At 37.5% G+C, this 21,291-nt stretch overlaps 2 protein-coding genes across 2 annotated transcripts; both read left to right on the top strand.

The window, feature by feature from the left end:
• Nucleotides 1–277: 277 nt before the first annotated feature.
• On the top strand, nt 278–10,997 carry LOC134793608 (protein yellow-like). Its single transcript, XM_063765232.1, has 8 exons — nt 278–336; nt 2,547–2,983; nt 3,390–3,511; nt 4,712–4,938; nt 6,764–6,878; nt 7,832–7,912; nt 8,730–8,840; nt 9,615–10,997. The coding sequence occupies exons 2-8, from the start codon at nt 2,554–2,556 to the stop codon at nt 9,753–9,755; spliced, it is 1,227 nt and encodes a 408-aa protein (XP_063621302.1). The 5' UTR covers nt 278–336; nt 2,547–2,553; the 3' UTR covers nt 9,756–10,997.
• A 966-nt stretch (nt 10,998–11,963) lies between these two features.
• LOC134794010 (proton-coupled folate transporter-like) lies at nt 11,964–20,390 on the top strand. The gene is made up of 7 exons (XM_063765715.1): nt 11,964–12,657; nt 12,840–12,996; nt 13,610–13,711; nt 14,050–14,187; nt 14,867–14,950; nt 19,026–19,182; nt 19,910–20,390. The coding sequence occupies exons 1-7, from the start codon at nt 11,995–11,997 to the stop codon at nt 19,977–19,979; spliced, it is 1,371 nt and encodes a 456-aa protein (XP_063621785.1). The 5' UTR covers nt 11,964–11,994; the 3' UTR covers nt 19,980–20,390.
• Nucleotides 20,391–21,291: the final 901 nt, after the last annotated feature.

Raw genomic sequence — 21,291 nt, 5'->3', positions numbered from 1 at the left:
ACAAAGAAGAAGAAGAATCTACACCTATCACTTATTAATAAAAACCGTTTTAATTAGTACTGGCCAAAATATTGGTAATGACATCGGGCATATTTGTCAAATAGCTGCGAGAATCTAACGGCTCACTGATTAGTCCTAATCAAGTTATTGCATACGGTCGCAGTCCAATTTAAACACCTTAAATAGAACCATACAAAGCGTATTGAATGGTGAAGTTGTAGCTAATATATAAAGGTTGGCGAGACCTCGAACTGTTTAGTCTGTCTTCGCGGCCCCGCTGAACCGGTCGGCCTGACGCCTGACCCCGCTCAAATCTTGATCAACCTACAATAACATGTAAGTTAAATGACAATAACATAAACAACTACTTATCCATTAATCTGTCAAAATTAGGCTAACCTTTCGTTAAGATACAGAGGGCTAGCTAGCTAAGATGACAAATCGTACATCGCCAAACGAAAAGTGAAAAAAGTCGCAGTTATCAAAATAACTAATAAGTAACTGTAGTAAAAATTTGAATCTACAGTACCTTCCTAGGTATATTTTCGTAGGTATATTTTCCCTTTATTTAGCTCTTTTAACAGTTGTGTATGGTGCAGTATTTCTGACCGGATCTAAATGCGTTAAGAATGCGTTTCAATCGTTTGAGTAAAGGTATTTTGATTTTTTTAAAACCTTAGTGCAGTGGAATGGTTTTGTTTTATATGAAAAAGAAGTGGAATTTGTTCACATTGTCTGAATTAATTCACTTAAAAAGACGAGATAGAGGTATCTTTATTACAAGAGTTAATTGGCAGTTACTAAACCATCAGTAGGTAAGCTTCAACTAAAGGTGTAACATCACTTAATCGAGTGATTAAGGCCAATCTCTAGTCACATTATAATTGACTAATAATTTCTCTTCCACTTATTGATTGACACAAAGTAAAGGATATAGGTTCTACAAACCATCCGTTTTAACTTTTAATTGACAATATTTTAAGCAAGATTTAATCACACAAATTTGACAGTGTCGGGAAATAGCCTCCTCGCTTCTTCCGTGGAAGGTCATTTAATAAACATGCAATTTGCGTTTAGGAAACACCGCTTTGTCAGAGTTTTGGGAAAACATTACAACAGTTGTAAGTAAATAGTTACCTAATAAGTACTTAAATTCTACGAAAATACAGTCAGAATACTGATTTAAACTTTCACGATTATTAAACATTATCAAACTGCACAACGGGACTTAATCGCGTATTTAAGTTTTAAGATTTACCTCCGACGTTTCGAGGACGGCGTTGTCCCCGTGGTCTCGGAGAAGACTGGCTCAAGTTGACATCAACATCTTCTAGCGCGGCCTCGAAACGTCGGAGGTAAATCTTAAAACTTAAATACGCGATTAAGTCCCGTTGTGCAGTTTGATACAGTCAGAATGTAATTATGAAATGGGTTAGGTACTTACTTTCAATGTTTACAAAACAAATGAGTCATTCAAGAATGTCTATTAATTAACAAGTTTAATCTGCATAATATGCATAATTCCTCATAACACCATTTTGCTGATAAATGTAGACACTTTTTATAATGAATATAATTATTTACGTCCGCATGTTGAATTAGTTATAGGTAGAGAAACTCATACTCCTTACATAGTATACTTATAAAATAAAAAATCACTTGGTTGCATGCAATGTTTAATACATATGAATAATATGCAAGTACGTAGCTCCATGCCATGTAGAAGCAATAACTTAATTAACTGTCTATTTATTAATGTAAAAATCTGCCTCAGATGCATTGAATAATTATCTATCAATAAATCAAGTTATCAACATATAAAATAAAAGATCACTCGGTTGCAATGTTGCAATACAATGTTTAATATGGATAATATGCAAGTAAGTACATGCCATGTAGAAGCAATAACTTAATAGGACTTAATGTCTATTTATTAATGTAAAAATCTGCCTCAGATGCATTGAATAATTATCTATCAATAAATCAAGTTATTTGTATAATAATTAAAGGTTTGACTCGGTCGTTTAGTAATATGAAGTAAATAATGAGGTAGTATCAATCAATCACCATCATATCTCGCGTGGCCCAGAAGTTCTCAGAAGGGTTGTGCAACGCGTCACAGTTCCCAGGCTATCCGAATACATAACTAGACTGATCTGCTACGATAAGGAAGACTAGCTGTTGTAAAACCACCCAACTTGTCGTTTCCCAATAATAAGATCACAAGCCATCCCGCAAAAACGTGAGCCAGCCATCTTTATTATGGAGTTGGCGTGGTGCTACACAATGCCGTCATTACCAAGTTACAACATCGCGATGTTGGATGACTATTGATGGGTACTGCGCTATAAACAAAACACAAGGTTGTTGTTTGACACCTCAGATAATAGTGGTTAGTTAATGTGGATAGCAATAAGCCATTGCTTTTGTAGCAAAACCGGTTGCGGTACCCACTCGTACCTAGGCTCGCTACACTACATAAACCACAAGTAAGTATTATAATTGCGAGCACAATTTAACTCGATTGTTTCTGCTTTTTGTTACAGAGGAAATATGCGGGTAATTAGTTTTATAATAGCCGCTGCGGTGCTGGCTATATGTAAAGCAGCATCACCACAACTTCGTTTCGCTTGGAAGCAAGTAGATTACGCCTGGGACGCACCCGCTGACAGGGAAAATGCTATTAAAGCCGGCCAATTTGTACAAGAACATAACTTAATTCTTGGTTTGGCGAGATGGAAAAACAAGCTGTTCATCACCGTCCCAAGGTGGAAGAACGGCGTGGCTTCCTCGCTAAACTATGTGGATGTAGATGGGGCTCAAGACCAAATTTTGAAGCCGTATCCTTCATTGAAGGACAACTTGGTCCCAGATGACGCGAAAGAGCTCCCTTCCAATAGCTCTATAATCTCCGTGTTCCGGGTGTATGTCGACCCCTGTGACAGACTATGGGTTATGGATTCGGGATTGGCTGATATTTTTGGTAAGCTTACATATTACTTCACAATAAATAAATAATAAGTAAATAAATATAATTATATTAGGGGACATCCTACACAGATCTACCTAGCCCCAAACTAAGCAAACCTGTAGGTACTATAGGTGCTAGGCGACCTTATATAGATAAATACATACTTATATATACATAGAAAACACCCATGACTCGGGAACTAATATTTAAGTGTGGTATAGCCCATTATACATATAGCTTTACAAAGAACATTTCCTTGAGTTTTGCCTATTAGATAGGACACGCACCGAACAGAACCGCTGACATTAGTCGTTATAAAAATTTGAATTTAACGAAAGACTATTTGATAACTTTTAGATATGACCGAAAATCTTTGCAACTTGTCCAAGACCATGTTAAACCATTTCATAATTTGTAGGTGCCGGTAACCAAATTGCGGGACCGTCTCTAGTGGTGTTCGATTTGAACACCGACCAGCTTCTTCATAGATATTTCTTCAAAGTCACCGATATGAAGGAGGATTCGTTCTTCGCCAACATCGTAAGTACCCATCAATATTTAAAAAAAAATCGGAAAATTCTTAAAACCGACTGCATTAGAAGTCTGTGTAGAATTTATTAAGTAACTGACTTCTAAATTACTCGAATCTCATGTAAATTGTGAAGCCGGTTGTAAATGTTTGCACCTACAAAAGGTTTAATTGGCTGGTACAAATGGCTGGTTTATATGGCTTACTTGAAAGAAAGTGATTAGCGTAGTCTAGGAACTGACCTGTTCATAACAATATGACCAAAAATTCTGCATTATGGATAATGTACCTGGAAATGCACCTTAAAGAATTGCACGTAAATGAAACGACACGATGACGACGTACGAAAATTAAGTGCGGTATCAATAAGGTCAAATAACAAAACCTGAAAATTCGTACCGTCGACGTCAAAGATATATGTTCACACTTTTCGCCTTATTACAAAGGAGTAAGGTGCAAAAGTGTAAACATATCTTTGACGTCGACTGTACTCTCTATTTAACGATGTTAAATCTGTGGCATGCAATCGGAATCGGACCAACGTCGTGTAGCGTGCCGGTTTCAATCTTATTTGTTCGCGAAAGCATTTCCATGTTTTAACGAGCGTATTTTAAAAATAGCCGACTGTACGGTACAAGTGTGCAATGCTGTCAACAACCAACATATTTGTTGCGATCTTGATTACTTTTTTTTTCAGAGTCCGTAGTGCGTTTATATATTTAACTATCAAATATAGGTAGGTATGTAGAGTCTGTCTAAGCTAAATTTGCGCCGACTTGAATTGAACAAAGTAAGAGAGTGTCATTATAAACATCATATTTTGATATACATTTGACATGAATGATGATATTGCCACACTTTGTCATTGGGAATGCCTAGTAGAGTTAGCTTGGTCCGGCTCTACGTAAAGAGCGATTTTCTAGTAAGAAATTAACACAAACAAAAGTTTTCAAAACCGCTTGCTGGGAACACTAGCTTTTACTGAATTAGGTACCTGACTTGAAATCGTATGTCACCAGCCAGTAACGTTCGAGGACGTCGTATAGGTATTCTAGTTTTGAATTTTATGACGAGCGCGAAATGCTTTGTGATGATTTTGATGAATGGTGAATTACATTCACGAAAATGTTCATTTTCACCTGTATGTAGGTGCATACAATTATATATAAATACTTGAATAATGTCAAATGTATTATATATAATATTTCCAGGTAGTAGACGTAGACAAGGACACATGCGACAACGCGTTCGCATACATCCCGGACCTAGGCGCGTACGGAGTGGTGGTCTACAGCCTAAAGCAGAATGACTCCTGGCGCATCTCGCACCACTACTTCCACTTCGAGCCTCTGGCTGGCCAGTACAAGGTTGGCGGCATCGAGTTCCAGTGGACTGATGGAGTTTTCGCGCTGGCTTTGTCTGAACCAAGGGAACACGGGTAAGTTGAATTTGACGACTATGAAACTATGACGTATAAAAGCACTGCGTGGGCTATCAAAATCGCTGCAGACTTTTCTTGGTCTAACTCTAGTACCTGAAATGTATGTCACCTCGGTTTAGCTATATGTACCTATTGAATTGTATCTCACACTCTCGATCCTTTATTGATTCGTGCCTATAGGGGAAATTCTAAAAATCTTAAAGCTTCGCGCAATAAACGTTACGCATAAATTTTAGTTAGGACCGGTAGCTGTTTTATAGCATTGCGTCTAATCATAATCACCGTTCTAACGGTCAAGCATATAATACTAATCGCTATTTCTATGCATATTAATATGACGTATTTCGTAGTGAACGATAAAAAGGTTTTTTTTTAATATCTTGCCCGATCATTTGCAACCAAATTGAAAATTTTATATATCAGAAAATCCGATCCTCTACAACGCAATACAAAAGTAGCCTTAAGGTTTTTTAGGTGTCCTTTGTGCCTAACTAAACAGTAGAGCTGTCGAATATCTCTGTCACGTAGGGACCTTGCTTTTTGTTGCACATGTTTGCTCAGTTGCGGTCACATTCACTATTATTTATACTTAGTTCTTTTAATTTTCCAAGAAGCCATGAGTAGCTACGTGGTCAATCGAATGACCACACAAGAGTGTTTCTTTTATCTTTTGCCATTTTATATATTGTGACCTTTTTTGCCACTTTTGTGTTATTTCTAGTCAGATTCGCGAGCCCTTTTCATCCTTATAGGAAAAACAAGTGTCCTAAAATTTCCATACATTTATCAAACTTTCCTTTTTGTTACAGCCATACAAAGTGTATGGGGAAAAGGTAACACAATAGGAATTTTTTTTATCCCATTAGGATCGAAAGAGCTCGTGATTCTGAGTGGAAATAACACAAAAGTGGCAAAAAAAATCATAATAAATAAAAGAAACGCTCACAAGATGAATGCCAACAAGAAACCACCTGTTGTTACGAGTACTTATGTACTTGTACTGTAATTAAGGAAATGCGTAGGTATATATCGATTCTTAAATGACAACAGCAATATTAGGTACGTTAACATGGTGGTTTTCCTTAACACTTGCGTTCGACAAACAAAAAACTAATTCAAGAGACTTGTCGATTCTCCGGAAACACGTTTTACACTTAGCAGGAAAAAAGGACGATTTTATACAGCGGAATATTTTTGAGAAGGGAAGAACCTATACTTATGTAAAAATTATTGCTATTTTGTATGCATTGCTGTGGGGTTTCGAGGTATTTGTTGCATATTACACATACCTACGTAATACATACCTTTATATCTCTTTACAAGATAACGTGATAAGTTAATTGTCCTCCCGATCGTATAGTAACTTCAGCATGTGTCTATATTTAATAGGTACCTATTTTTGGTAAATTCTAAAGAAGGTAATTCTTTAGAAAAGTAGAAGATTTATTCAAAACAGGTCTCAATGGCCGACATTGACCGCAAATTAAATAAACCAACGGTACATTCAAAGTTGGAGGTCAACGATTATTGCTCTGCTGATGCGATAAGATAGTTAGTTGTATATGGCTAATTTCGCAACGATGTAAAGATTAATTGTTAATTTATTCCAATTACATATTTGTTTCATAAAACCTCACCCGTACATTCGAGAAAATCTGGTATCTCAACGAGACTTCATGTAGCGTAACACGAGCATTAAGAATCAGCTCAGCTGTTTAAAAATAAAAATGATACTGCAACATTTTATCAAATGTTGAAGCGGGCATCTCAACGATTTTTAACGATTGTGTATAATGATGTATCATTATTTATTATCCTACAGGTATCGAACGATGTTTTTCCACGCGTTCTCGAGCACGAAGGAGTTCTGCGTGTCAACCGAGCTGCTCCGTAACTACACACACATCGATAAGCACGAGGCATTCCACGATTTCAAGGTTTGAATACTAAATGCTTGTAAAGCTCACAGATTGCAACACGTACTTTGCCTATTCAAGCCCCGTCGATCCTCGAACTAAAATATACTCAAAGTCATTCCGTTCTATTTTTCAATGCTAAAACATGTACTTAAGCATTTTTACTTTGTTATTTTTTATTGTATTACTTACCTATAGTAAATATACATAGTTGTAGGTAGATACAATAAAAGATTATACTATTGTCGATCTACACCTTTTATGAGGTGCGTACTGACAACTTTTACTATCCATCCCCATATATCCCCACCAACTCCGAAAACGCAAAAAATTACAAAGCAAAGAAGATAATCTAAAATCTAAAAAAAAAATATAAACTGAACTTATATTGTGAAAGGAAAGATGGCACTTCCTTATGAATTTTATTGTACAAAACATAAAACGTAAGGTTGCAAATATAAGGTTTGTTTTTACTCTGGTTCATGAAAGGAACCTGCTTAATTATTTGAAAGGTGAATTTAAACTTCCGGTCTTGCTTCGCAAAAAACTTGTCTGCGCGGCCTTAACCATAATGGGCATAAATATAAGTAGTTTAGTTATAGGTAAACCGATATCGTACTTACAGACTGTAACGCATTTATAAAATAGCACTCTTAGCTGTCTATTTGGAGGCTTCTGGCTGCTGATTGCAGGCTGGCTTCCAGCCATGGGTAATTAACCGATGATGACATGACTAGCTTCTTCCCGGGACTTTGTCTGCGTAGAATTAGTCATCTCTCGCTTCCATAGTAAATTACACCCCCTTTTTGAACCCCTTAAGGCAGGGCTCCCCAAACCCCCGCGAAGCGTTCCAATCCGGCCCGCCGACAGGTGTTCAGCCCTAACAGCTGCAACCAGATACCCCCCCCCCCATTATATGTTACACATTTGACTATTTGTAAGTATGTTCTTACACATTAGACTATTTGTTTCAGTTGCTTGGTGACCGCGGAGAACGCACGCAGTCCTCAGCCAGCTTCTACGACCCTAAGACAAGTGTTCTCTTCTACACACAGGTACGCAATTAAATATACCTACTACAGTGGCTCTGTTATCATTATGCCCTATGACCAAAAATTAAATAAGTAAGTAGGTGTAGAAAAAGGTACAGTAAGTAAAGCCCCCCATTCACACTCCTACCTTGTAGTCCGCCTCGTAGTCCGCCTCGTTGGGTAGGATTGTGTATGGGGGTTGCGGACTACGAGCCGTCCTACCGTTTAGCCGTTTGTAGGAAGGCTCGTAGTCCGCAACCCCCATACACAATCCTACCCAACGAGGCGTGTGAATGGGGGGCTTAAGGGGTGTGTAGAGGTAATTATTCCACAATAGCGCACATTCTCAACAAAAATGCATTCGAAACTTTATAACTTTGGTAGCAAAACTTTGAGCTTTGGTGCCATAGCTAATCTTTTTATTTAAGCGTAAAATAATTTTACGCCGTTAGGTATATACATACTTAAAAATAATTCATTAATGATATACTTAATTATGTTTACGAATGCAAATTTTGTTGAAGTCGTATTTTAATAATTAATAAACGATAAATTCACTGTCGCATTTTTGCCCACGATGCCATTGACATTGAGATTGTAAACGGTGCAGTTTTATGCAAATACAGGTTTTAGTTACGGTCATCGTCCACGGTTTCGTTTTATTACAGTATTCATTCGTGGTTACATCGCTGTTTCAAAACAATACCTACTTTAATTAGGTAGCTGTTACAGAAAACATAGTTATAGGTAGGAAAATAAAATCTGGACAAAAATGGGCCCATATATAATTGATATATAAATAATAAATAACAATGTTTTAATCGAGATAATGTGATTTTAGGTGAACAGAGACGGTGTGGGATGCTGGAACGTAAACAAGCCCTACACGCCGGAGACCAACCCTCTCCTCTTCAGCGACCCTATCCTCTACGAGTTCCCCAACGACTTGAAGGTAAACAATCTTTGACAGGGAATCGTGAACAAGCCCCACATGTCAGAGACCAACACTCTCCTCTTCAGCTACCCTATCCTCTACGAGTTCCCCAACGACTTGAAGGTAAACAATCTTTGACAGGGAATCGTGAACAAGCCCCACATGTCAGAGACCAACACTCTCCTCTTCAGCTACCCTATCCTCTACGAGTTCCCCAACGACTTGAAGGTAAACAATCTTTGACAGGGAATCGTGAACAAGCCCCACATGTCAGAGACCAACACTCTCCTCTTCAGCTACCCTATCCTCTACGAGTTCCCCAACGACTTGAAGGTAAACAATCTTTGACAGGGGTAAAGTGGAATGCTGGATCGTGAACAAGCCCTACACGCCAGAGACCAACCGTCTCCTCTTCAGCTACCCTATCCTCTACGAGTTCCCCAACGACTTGAAGGTAAACAATCTTTAACAGGGGTAAAGTGGAATGCTGGATCGTGAACAAGCCCTACACGCCAGAGACCAACCGTCTCCTCTTCAGCGACTCTATCCTCTACGAGTTCCCCAACGACTTGAAGGCATAACAATCTTTGACAGGGACAAAGTGGGATGCTAAATCGTGAACAATAAGCCCAACACGCCGGAAACATACCCTATCCTCTTAGAACTGTACGCTAAACTTCTTACTACTACAGCTGGCATGCGCCTAATCTTAATCTGATACCGGTCCGCGTAGATACCTACCTGATACATCCACCTGTAAGTACTAATTATTTATATGTATTTGAATTGCAGGTGGACGATGAAGGCACCCTATGGCTGCTCACTGACAAGCTGCCGCGATTCCTGTACAAGTCGCTGGACCCCAACGAAGTCAATTTCAGGATATTCAGCATCAACACCACCGAAGCCATCGCTGGCACCGCCTGTCAATAAACGTATTGTCAGTTGTACGAATGTACTGTAAACTGGAGAATGCCCAAAATAAATTGTTCTTTACCTTTCAGGCCGAAGTTCAAGAATGACAATGATCAAAAATGGCTCATAAAGTGTTAACATAAATTATTATAGGTATGAACCATGCCTGAAAAAGGTTTAGTTGCCATTAGGTACACTCTTCTCATTACGTTCTACTTAAGAGTGATGTCTTACCAATATTTTTCCCTAAAGTGAGGAGGTAAGACCAATGAAATAAAACCGTCTGATATCGTTCTTCTCTCAGCAGCCTCAAATTTTGTAAAATATGTAATTAGGTATTGCTTTAATTGGCTACCTATTTAATAATTTCTTTATCTGCTTTAGAGCAAAGTATTTTACTTGTGCATATGTTATAAGCTTATAAGCAGTGATCGTACGGTGCACGAAGTGTTGTTAACGGAATTGGTATAAATAATTTCAACCCTAATGATTAATTAGCGTTTATTACGTTGATTTACCATTAACTTAATTAACCATTAACTTAATTTACCATTTCAGTTGAAATTATCTATACCAATTCCGTTAACACCACGCGAATCGATTTGGTGCAGCGGAGTGGTGTTAACGGAATTGGTATAAATAATTTCAACCTTAATGATTAATTAGCGTTAATTACTTTAATATTAACCTTAAATTACCATTTCAGTTGAAATTATCTATACCAATTCCGTTAACATCACTCTGCTGCACCAAAAATGCTGGAAAATGTACGATCACTGGACTTATAAGCTATTAAGGTAGTTTTGATCTCGATACCTACCATCTAAATTGAAATGGAAACAAATTAATGATTAGGTATGTCTTTTTGTTATGGCTGATGAAGTCGAAAAATCGATCTAACGAGATTTATTTTGTAGGAAAGATGGTGTCGTTCAAATATTTTCATTGTATTAAGACAAAGTGAAAAAGTATAGCGACAATCTTTTACGTCTACTTTGAAACATATTTACTTAAATATGTGAGTCAGTACTTAAATTGGTGTGAATTTTCACATTTATTAATTTGTATTTTGACTATTGTGTAACGTATTTACTTGTTTAGAGCATGACGTTTTATTTGTTTATACTTAAATAGCCCGTGACATTACACAAATAGGTAATTGTTATTATTTTGATTTCAGTTGTTACAAAACTCATAATTTACGTAGGTATAACATAATTAAATTAAGTAGCATAGTACAAATAAAGTCGTTATGATAAATGTTTGTTTAGTTTTATTACTTACCTATAGTTTAACCAAAGTTTCTTTGATGAAACCTATTGTTAATTTAATTACTTTTAATTATTATTTATAATTTCGTCCTCCGCATATTCTACAAATATTTAAATAAAAGTTAAGGTAATCATTTTTAGGGTTCCGTACCCAAAAGTTAAAACGGGACCTATTACTAAGACTTCGCTGTCCGTCCGTCCGTCCGTCCGTCCGTCCGTCCGTCTGTCACCAGGCTGTATCTCACGAACCGTGATAGCTAGACAGTTGAAATTTTCACAGATGATGTATTTCTGTTACCGCTATAACAACAAATACTAAAAACAGAATAAAATAAAGATTTAAATGGGGCTCCCATACAACAAACGTGATTTTTGACCAAAGTTAAGCAACGTCGGGCGTGGTCAGTACTTGGGTGGGTGACCGTTTTTATTTTGCATTTTTTTCCCGTTTTTTTTTTCATTATGGTACGGAACCCTTCGTGCGCGAGTCCGACTCGCACTTGCCCGGTTTTTTTTATTTTATTTAGGCTGTTATAATTTTAGACAAGGGACCTGAGCAAATAAACATCTTCAAGTAATATACAAATATTAAGCAATCTTTCTTATCTAAAATATCCTGAGGTGCTCAGTCAATATTGAACATGTTTGGCAATCACTTACCGGGTATTACAAATGAATATTATACAAACAAGTGTAATTGAGGAAAAGAAATATTTTTACCTTCAGTCGTACCTAATTGTTAACACGCACACTAGTGACAAACAGTAGTTTACTAACAACTTAAAACAAAACCTAAAATGAGCAAAACAATAAATGAAATAGAAGAACATAATAACGAAATTGGTAACAAAAATGAGTCTAATGAGGCATTACCTCTAAAAATTTATTCGGAAGACAAAAATGAAATTGCTTCAAAAGCAAAAGAAAAGTTGACGTTTAAAGAAAGACTGAAATTAATAAAAGACAACACAACAGTTGAACCAGTGATGGCGTGCTATGTAATGCCAAGTGTACTAGCTTCCTTAGCAATGCAAAATTTAAATTTAGAGAAAGCTTGTCGTGTCAATTTGAATTTCACAGATGAAATATGCGATGCCTTGCATTTACGACAAACTGAAAACTACACTTTCTATGAAGACGAAGTCCAGAAGTTAACAGCAAGTCTGCAAGCGTGGAAGAATGTGACACAGACAGCTTTGCCTGTGCTGTTGATCTTATTCATCGGTGCATGGAGCGACAAAACTGGTAAAAGGAAGCCATGCATGCTTTTGCCTATAGTAGGCGAGTTTCTATCTTGTTTAGGATTTATGGTCAACACTTACTACTTTTCTGAGTGGCCTGTGGAAGTGGGTGTGTTGACGGAGGCTATATTCCCTGCTATCACAGGGGGATGGTTCGCCAATATAATAGGTGTTTTCAGCTATATAGGTGACATAACAACGGAAGAAAACAGAACATACAGAGTAGGGATTGCGAATCTTTGTATGTCGCTTGGTGTTCCTATTGCTAATGCGCTAAGTGGTATATTGTTAACTAGCGTAGGGTATTATGGAGTGTTCTCTATATCAGCCTCACTTTATTTGTTTAGCCTCATTTACGGATACTACTATTTGGAAGAAGTGAAAAAGCCTTTTAATCAACAGAAAATGGTAAGAATATTAAATGTGAGATAACTTAGTCTATATACCTAAGAAGCGCAACCTGGAAGACAATTGCCTCTTTTAAATTTCAATTGAGACTGCATGCGACTTGATAACTTAATCGGGTTACTAAAAGTGGGTAGCCGTGGAACAAATAGGGAACTTCAAAGTTCTTATTTTGTTTTTTTTAGGAACCAAAAGGATGTATGGGACATGTCACTGCATTTTTCGACGTGAGATCAGTCACCGAAACATTAAGAGTGGTCTCCAAGAGTGGACCTGGCAACAGACGGCTACGAGTCTGTTTTCTGCTTATTGTCTTCTGTGTCGTATGCGGACCAATCACGGGTAAGTTGTTTCAAAGAGATTTACCTAAACTATTCAAGAGTTTGATTCTCTATAGTTCGTCTTTTTTAGCATTAGAAAGAACTTGAAAGAAGGTAAGCGATCTTGACATGTCTTTTAATTGAAAAACGCTTTTTAAAAATCAGTAACATTACTTATGAAAGCAGAAGAATATAAATGATCGTATTAGATTCATAATTGTTACATATTTGCCGCATCATATTTTTAAAATGTGTTTTTCAATTAAAAGACACATCAAGATTGTTTACCTTATTTCTAATGCTAAAAAAAACGAACTATATACCTATAACGCCGAAAAATAGAAACCTAAACAATTCAACAATGCGAAACTTCCTATAAAACGTTATCTTTAGATGGTCTTTCAAAACCTAACTTTTTTCATATTTACCACTCCTTTCCTGCAATCGTATCCATGCTTGCTTACAGTGTTGTCAAAATTAGGCAAGTAAATATAGAAGACTTCTAATCTTCATAAAACAGCGCGTATGGAGATTAATTGCATTTTATTTTAATTAATATTGCGTAGGTATGAAAACTGTCGACTTACTTTTGTTTTTTGGGCGACCATTATATACATATTTCTAATCGGTTTCAGGTGAATATACTATAATGTACCTTTTTACGAGGTATAGATTCAATTGGGATGAAATGCAATTCAGTATTTGGTCGACATACAGTGTCGTGACTCATTTGCTAGGTCAGTGATTTATTTTTCCTCACCCCGCAAAACAGCCGTAACAGTAACATCTATTGAAAAACTAGTTAGAATTTTAAATTTGGTACCTAGGTAATATACGTGAGAATATGGTAAACTATAAAAATGAGATTTCCGTTGGCTGTTACAGCTGTTATGCGAGGCGAGTATTACCTATACACATGCTAATTTCATGAATCAGGCATTTTAAACCCATGAAGTTGTTTATTGTTTAAAAAAACTGATTATTGCACAACGCAACGCACAATACAGAGAACGCTTACGCTTGGATGGGAATGATGAAAAGTGTCGCGTTTTCAATTTCATGCCGTAATTTTCAGGTACAATATTTTCTATCAGCCTATTTAGCAAGTATATGAAATTGGATGATGCAATTCTGGGCATCATATCCAACGTGAGCTTTGTCGTGGCTGGATTTGGTTATGCGTTTGCTAGGAACGACTTGGAAATATATTTAGGTAAGATAATTTGGAATGATCTGGTGATTGACTAAATACAACGAATACATGATGTATTTTTATAGTAATATTTCAAGAACCCATCTTCCTGGTTACCTTCAATAATGATAACTGTTTACCATTAAAAGGGTTGTATGCTTTTTGCCACCAATAGAGGTAGGGTTGCCATATGGAAGAATTAAATGTCCTGATAAAAATCCTGACATCACCCTAAAAATCCTGACATTTCTTGTAACAGAATTGGCGTAGCTTGAACGACGCCCCGGCGGCGCGTTGCGCTCTGCGGTGTACTGACTCGTGGATCTACCTTTCCCTTTCCCTTCGCCCGACCCCGTAGCCCCCTCCCCGCGCTTTTTTATGAGGTCATTCCTAAAAATCCTGACACTTGCCAAGTCCGGCCGCAATCCGGACAAAGGGTCAAAAATCCTGACATGTCCGGACAAATCCTGACGTATGGCAACCCTACCTAGAGGGAATGCTAAGCTAAAGCGAACCATTGGCTAACTATATGTGCAAGACAAAGACAACATGACATAGCAACGCTGTTGTTTTTTTTATCAAAGATAATTGCCCCACGAAATTACCTACTTCCTTTTCGTTAAAAAGGCCTGGACGTCATGGCCCACGGGTCAAACATTTTACACAACCCTGATTTTAACAGAATTGGTTTCTGTTACAGCACCGCTTCTTGAGATCCTGGACGGAACTTCGTTTATTGCCATGCGCTCAATTGCTACAAAGCTCGTAAGTGGAGAAGAATTCGGTAAGTGCATCAGGGAAAATCAGGCAGTTCCACCATACATTTAAAAGTATCCCCTGTTTCCTCGTGATAATAAAACTTGCCGATCGGCGCGATTCGGGAAATGAATTGGAGATTAATTAGACATGAAATAGTAAAGATATGTGACGTTCCAAGGCGAAAGGTACCATTGCCCCGGCTGAATATTGGAGCGGCGTTAGTAATAGCGTAAGCGCCAACCGCCATAAGGTACCTTTTGCCGTGGAACGTCACATATTTTTACTATTTCATCTCTAATGCATCTCTAATTCATTTCCCGAATCGCCCCGTATATCATGAACGTTCACGATAGTGTATAAAAGCACTCATTCGGTAATTCGGTAAATGTTACAATTAAATCTATTAAAATTTTAATATTAACACGTTTGTTGTGTCATCTATCTATACATATAATAAAGCTGAAGACGGTAGAAAGTCTGTACATGGAAGATATTTGAGAAAAAGTTGGCTGGGGATACTTAGAATCGATAACAGAACACGTTCCAAAAGTTTTTAGAATTTTTGTCTGTTTATCTGTTTATCTGTTTGTCTGTTTATTTGAACGCGCATCACGTGAAAACGGCTGAACGGATTTTGATGAAAACTTTACTTATCTGTCGAGAAAATCCCCGGCCAGGTTATAGGCTATAAAAATTCAACATCTAAAAGGGGGGGGGGGGTAGCCACAACAGTCGATTGACTTAAGTTTGCCCCTGAATCTTATGGCGCTACTTAGGAAGGAGGGGCAAACTTTTTTCAAATATATGCTACCACTATTGAGTACCCTGGTAAACTAACAGATGGCGCTGAATTTAGTACGTTGTGACATGAATAAGCTACCGAGGAAAGATTTTGCCAAATTAACTCTAAGTTTAGAACAGGGGGTACGGATATCAACAAAAATAATTGAATAATTATGTTGATTTAATAAATTAATAATACAACAAAATTAAACGACAGTAAATTAATTGCCCCTCATTGCACAGTCTTTTGGGGAACTGAGTAAACATTAATTAATAAAGAAAACTAAAAATGAGTTTACATAGTTACATAGTGGTAAAACACACATAATTATCAACACGCGTATAATTGCATAATTATTTAAAATTATTAATTTTCTCCATCATGAATTATACCTAATCGTAATTATATCGCACCCATATCAAATCCATATTCATACAAGGTGGGTACTTTGAAAAAAAAAAACATTGACTGCAGCAGCATTACTCTGTTGCAACGTTACTGCTGCAGCACTGTAAATTTTCGTGATAAAATGATGTGACTGATTTCCATACTAAAAGTAAAAATGTACAACTGTCTATCAAATTGCGTTTTTATATAGAAAAATTTTCGCGCTCGCTTCGCTCGCGGTTTCAATACCTTTCTGAGGTATAGCGACTGCAGCAGCATTACTCTGTTGCAACGTTACTGCTGCAACACTGTCAATTTTCGTGATAAAATGATGTGACTGATTTCCATGCTAAAAGTAGAAATGTACAACTGTCTATCAAATTGCGTTTTTATATCGAAAAATTTTCGCGCTCGCTTTGTTCGCGTTTTCAATAACTTTGTAAGGTATGGCGACTGCAGCAGCATTACTCTGTTGCAACGTTACTGCTGCAGCACTGTCAATTTTCGTGATAAAATGATGTGACTGATTTCCATACTAAAGGTAAAAATTTACAACTGTCTATCAAATTGCGTTTTTATATCGAAAAATTTTCGCGCTCGCTTCGCTCGCGTTTTCAATTAATTATTTTCTAAGGTATGGCTACTGTAGCAGCATTACTCTGTTGCAACGTTACTGCTGCAGCACTGTCAATTTTCGTAATAAAATTATGTGACTGATTTCCATACTAAAAGTAAAAATGTACAACTGTCTATCAAATTGCGTTTTTATATCGAAAAATTTTCGCGCTAGCTTCGCTCGCGTTTTCAATAACTTTGTAAGGTATGGCGACTGCAGCAGCATTACTCTGTTGCAACGTTACTGCTGCAACACTGTCAATTTTCGTGATAAAATGATGTGACTGATTTCCATACTAAAAGTAAAAATCTACAACTGTCTATCAAATTGCGTTTTCATATCGAAAAAATTTCGCCCTCGCTTCGCTCGCGGTTTCAATACCTTTCTGAGGTATGGCGACTGCAGCAGCATTACTCTGTTGCAACGTTACTGCTGCAACACTGTCAATTTTCGTGATGAAATGATGTCACTGATTTCCATACTAAAAGTAAAAATGTACAACTGTCTATCAAATTGCGTTTTTATATCGAAAAATTTTCGCGCTCGCTTCGCTCGCGTTTTCAATAACTTTGTAAGGTATGGCGACTCCAGCAGCATTACTCTGTTGCAACGTTACTGCTGCAACACTGTCAATTTTCGTGATAAAATGATGTGACTGATTTCCATACTAAAAGTAAAAATGTACAACTGTCTATCAAATTGCGTTTTTATATCGAAAAATTTTCGCCCTCGCTTCGCTCGCGGTTTCAATACCTTTCTGAGGTATGGCGACTGCAGCAGCATTACTCTGTTGCAACGTTACTGCTGCAACACTGTCAATTTTCGTGATGAAATGATGTCACTGATTTCCATACTAAAAGTAAAAATGTACACCTGTCTATCAAATTGCGTTTTTATATCGAAAAATTTTCGCGCTCGCTTCGCTCGCGTTTTCAATAACTTTGTAAGGTATGGCGACTGCAACAGCATTACTCGGTTGCAACTTTACTGCTGAAACACTGTCAATTTTCGTGATTAAATGATGTTACTGATTTCCATACTAAAAGTAGAAATGTACAACTGTCTATCAAATTGCGTTTTTATATCGAAAAATTTTCGCGCTCGCTTCGTTCGCGTTTTCAATAACTTTGTAAGGTATGGCGACTGCAGCAGCATTACTCTGTTACAACGTTACTCCTGCAGCACTGTCAGTTTTCGTGATAAAATGATGTGACTGATTTCCATACTAAAAGTAAAAAATTACAACTGTCTATCAAATTGCGTTTTTATATCGAAAAATTTTCGCGCTCACTTCGCTCGCGTTTTCAATTACTTTCTAAAGTATGGCTACTGTAGCAGCATTACTCTGTTGCAACGTTACAGCTGCAGCACTGTCAATTTTCGTGATAAAATGATGTGACTGATTTCCATACTAAAAGTAAAAATTTACAACTGTCTATCAAATTGCGTTTTTATATCGAAAGATTTTCGCGCTCGCTTCGTTCGCGTTTTCAATCACTTTCTAAGGTATGGCGACTGCAGCAGCATTACTCTGTTGCAACGTTACTGCTGCAGCACTGTCAATTTTCGTGATAAAATGATGTGACTGATTTCCATACTAAAAGTAAAAATGTACAACTGTCTATCAAATTGCGTTTTTATATCGAAAAATTTACGCGCTCGCTTCGCTCGCGTTTTTTAACGTTACTCTGTTGCAACGTTACTGCTGCAGCACTGTCAATTTTGGCCCTAGGGAGAGGGGGCACCATGGTCTACAAATGCTTAGGGCATCAAAACGGCACTGGTCGTTTGCGGAGTCAAACGATTTGGGACTCGCATTTAATACGCATTACCATGCTTTCCAGAAAAAAATCCAATCATTCGCGAAAGTCTCGCAACGCATTGAGGTTACAAGGGGCACGTGGTCTTCCTCAGGAGTCTGAAGAAGACCACAGTGAGTAGCGCTCTAGCCAGGCAGGCCGCTTCGCTTTCGCTCGCGCGCGTATACCTTACTGTATCGTCCGATATACATCTACTACTCTGTCGTGCGTTTAAATCACGTGTAAAATTTGAATAAGAGCGAAAAAAACTATTGATTTTGGAGTGTAGTTTTATTTAGTGGTACCTAATTGTAAAATATTTTATCTAGACTGCAGTCCTCTAGCATATCCATCTGTCAACTTTACTTCAAGTTCCGCCTCGGAGAGAAATTAGGATTAGTAATTAGCCGCTTACTGACACAGACCGAATTCCACGCGGGCGGAGCCGCGGGCACAGCTAGTTTGTTATAAAGCCTTTGATAATGGTGGGCTAAATGTTTTATTCCATTTGTAGGCAAAATGAACTCTCTCTTCGGGCTCGCAGAAGCCACAATGCCGCTGGTATACGGGCCCCTATATTCCCGCGTGTACGTGGCCACTCTGAACATTCTACCTGGCGCTGTATTTCTACTGGGTGCTATTCTTACGCTCCCTTCCATCGCCATATTTGGGTAAGAATGCTTTCTTACGAGGAAAGGGGACGACTGCTTCTCCATACAAACGTAGTCCCCATTTTCCTCCCTGGATAATTACATTATAGAAAATATTTTTATGCAATTGGATGTATATTAGCCATAGCTAGGCCTAGCTATGGCTAATATACATATTTCATCCTTGGGTTGATTTTTTTATTTTTAGGGTTCCGTACCCAAAGGGTAAAGACGGGACACTATTACTAAGACTCCACTGTCTGTCTGTCACCATGCTGTATCTCATGAACCGTGATAGACAATTTAAATTTTCACAGACACCAACTACCAACAGCCGCTATACCAACAAATACTAAAAACAGAATAAAATAACTATTTAAGTGGGGCTCCCATACAACAAACGTGATTTTTTTAGGTATGCCGTTTTTTGCGTCATGGTACGGAAACCGTCGTGCGCGAGTCCGACTCAAATTTACTACAAATGTTTAAATGTTCCTATCTCTTATAATAATTGAAAATTCGAAAACAATTAAACGAAGGGGCATAGCTGTGATTGATACCTACTTACATCACATTGTGTCAAAATATTTTCAATAATGTTAGAGGGAAATGGGGACTATGTTTGTATGAAAAAACGGTTTCAAACCGTCGTCACTTTCATCTTAAGTACGAACTCAATTGCTTCTAATGATCACCTCATAAATTTTAAGAGACGCTTCTATGTAAGTAAAGGAATCCTTTATTTCAGATGGCTGTACTTTGAACACAAGAAAGACAAACAAATGAAAAATAAGATTGACTTAGAGAACATTGATTAACTTATTTTCTTGTAGAACTTAAGTATTTTTAAAATAAAAACAATTGCTCAAACCTCTTTTTTTTTCCCTCTCTCTATTAGGTATAACTCATACTATAACTGGTTGAATTTTCTGTCCTACACATTAAATTATGGGCTAACAATGCTAGCGATGTTACGGCTAACTTGACTTAACATTCCAAACATCGATGCATCGAAAAAAATACAAAAACCCGCAAAAATAATTTTGGCCCCGTACATCTTGAATTTACCCCTATGTGCGATGTACCCATTAATTAGAACTAATTTCCGCCAGTAGGTACATGAGCCATAAACAAATAAGAAATCGTCACTGGCCTTAACGTCTATGAATCCCGATCTTCGTCCACGGCACCGGACGATAAATACCGGCTACTGGTGCTTATTGTGTGTCCGATGATGCAGGCGCACCTAAAATAGGCCCGTAAGTGAAAATCTTCAGCAGCAAAAGTCAGTAAAATAAACAGCGGCAGTCGTGCCTCTTGAGATCAATAGAAGAAGAAATGGGTGGAACAATCGATCCTGGTTTATAATGGTTCGCAACCTATTCCAAGCCTCATTTTTGTTAGAAAACTGGTAAGGAACAAATAAGACATGGATTGGGTTTAACAAAAGTAAAACTTATCACTATTATATACAGATTTACCTGCATTAGAGGCAGCCCATATATGTAGTATTTCATTGTCAATAATAATTAAGCACATTCAGTAAATGAAATATATATACTTACTATTGTACTTAGTCAAAGTTTGCGATTGGCAGTCAAATTGGCAAGAAAAATTGACCAGCCAAAACAAAAGACGAGTGACAAGGCAAGGCAAGCATACTTTTTTTATCACCGGCCAGTGCGCGCGGTCGGTGACTGCACCGTGCAGGTTACATATAGATATATGTTACATATACATAGTAAGGCGGCTTACACCAGAAATTAAGCACCAATATTTCATGGTTACGATTATTTGTATGGTGCTGTAGACAGTGTTCCGTGGCCATAGAGATTCCTTGGATTATTTCTCATAATTTCAGCCCTTGTGGAGTGCGTCTAAGAGACCATCTTATCCCTGTTTATTTTTATCTTATCATTGCATTAAGTAGGTACATTGACAAAGAGGCGTCTAGCTAGCGTCTATCATTTTAGACAATATTAAAAGGTGAACTCTGATGAAATGCATACAAACCACTGTCAATTTATGTTAGAAGATATGCATTACTCACACCATAAAAACCTACACAAAATCATAAATGTCTGACGCAGACGGGTTTCAGAGAGTATGGCTAACAAAAATAAATACATA

The sequence above is a fragment of the Cydia splendana genome, chromosome 9, assembly GCF_910591565.1.
Source record: "Cydia splendana chromosome 9, ilCydSple1.2, whole genome shotgun sequence".
NCBI lineage: Eukaryota > Metazoa > Arthropoda > Insecta > Lepidoptera > Tortricidae > Cydia > Cydia splendana.
The sequence above is the reverse complement of the archived record's forward strand: the minus strand, read 5'-3'. Positions and strand labels throughout refer to the sequence as shown.

Excerpts from the sequence above, each read along its gene's own strand:
- LOC134793608 (XM_063765232.1), top strand. The coding sequence starts at position 2,554 with ATGCGGGTAATTAGTTTTATAATAGCCGCTGCGGTGCTGGCTATATGT. Across the intron at positions 2,984-3,389 it reads GGGATTGGCTGATATTTTTG|GTGCCGGTAACCAAATTGCG; the intron begins GTAAGCTTACAT and ends CATAATTTGTAG. Across the intron at positions 7,913-8,729 it reads GTGTTCTCTTCTACACACAG|GTGAACAGAGACGGTGTGGG; the intron begins GTACGCAATTAA and ends ATGTGATTTTAG.
- LOC134794010 (XM_063765715.1), top strand. The coding sequence starts at position 11,995 with ATGGCGTGCTATGTAATGCCAAGTGTACTAGCTTCCTTAGCAATGCAA. Across the intron at positions 14,951-19,025 it reads CGTAAGTGGAGAAGAATTCG|GCAAAATGAACTCTCTCTTC; the intron begins GTAAGTGCATCA and ends TTCCATTTGTAG. Across the intron at positions 19,183-19,909 it reads CCTTCCATCGCCATATTTGG|ATGGCTGTACTTTGAACACA; the intron begins GTAAGAATGCTT and ends CCTTTATTTCAG.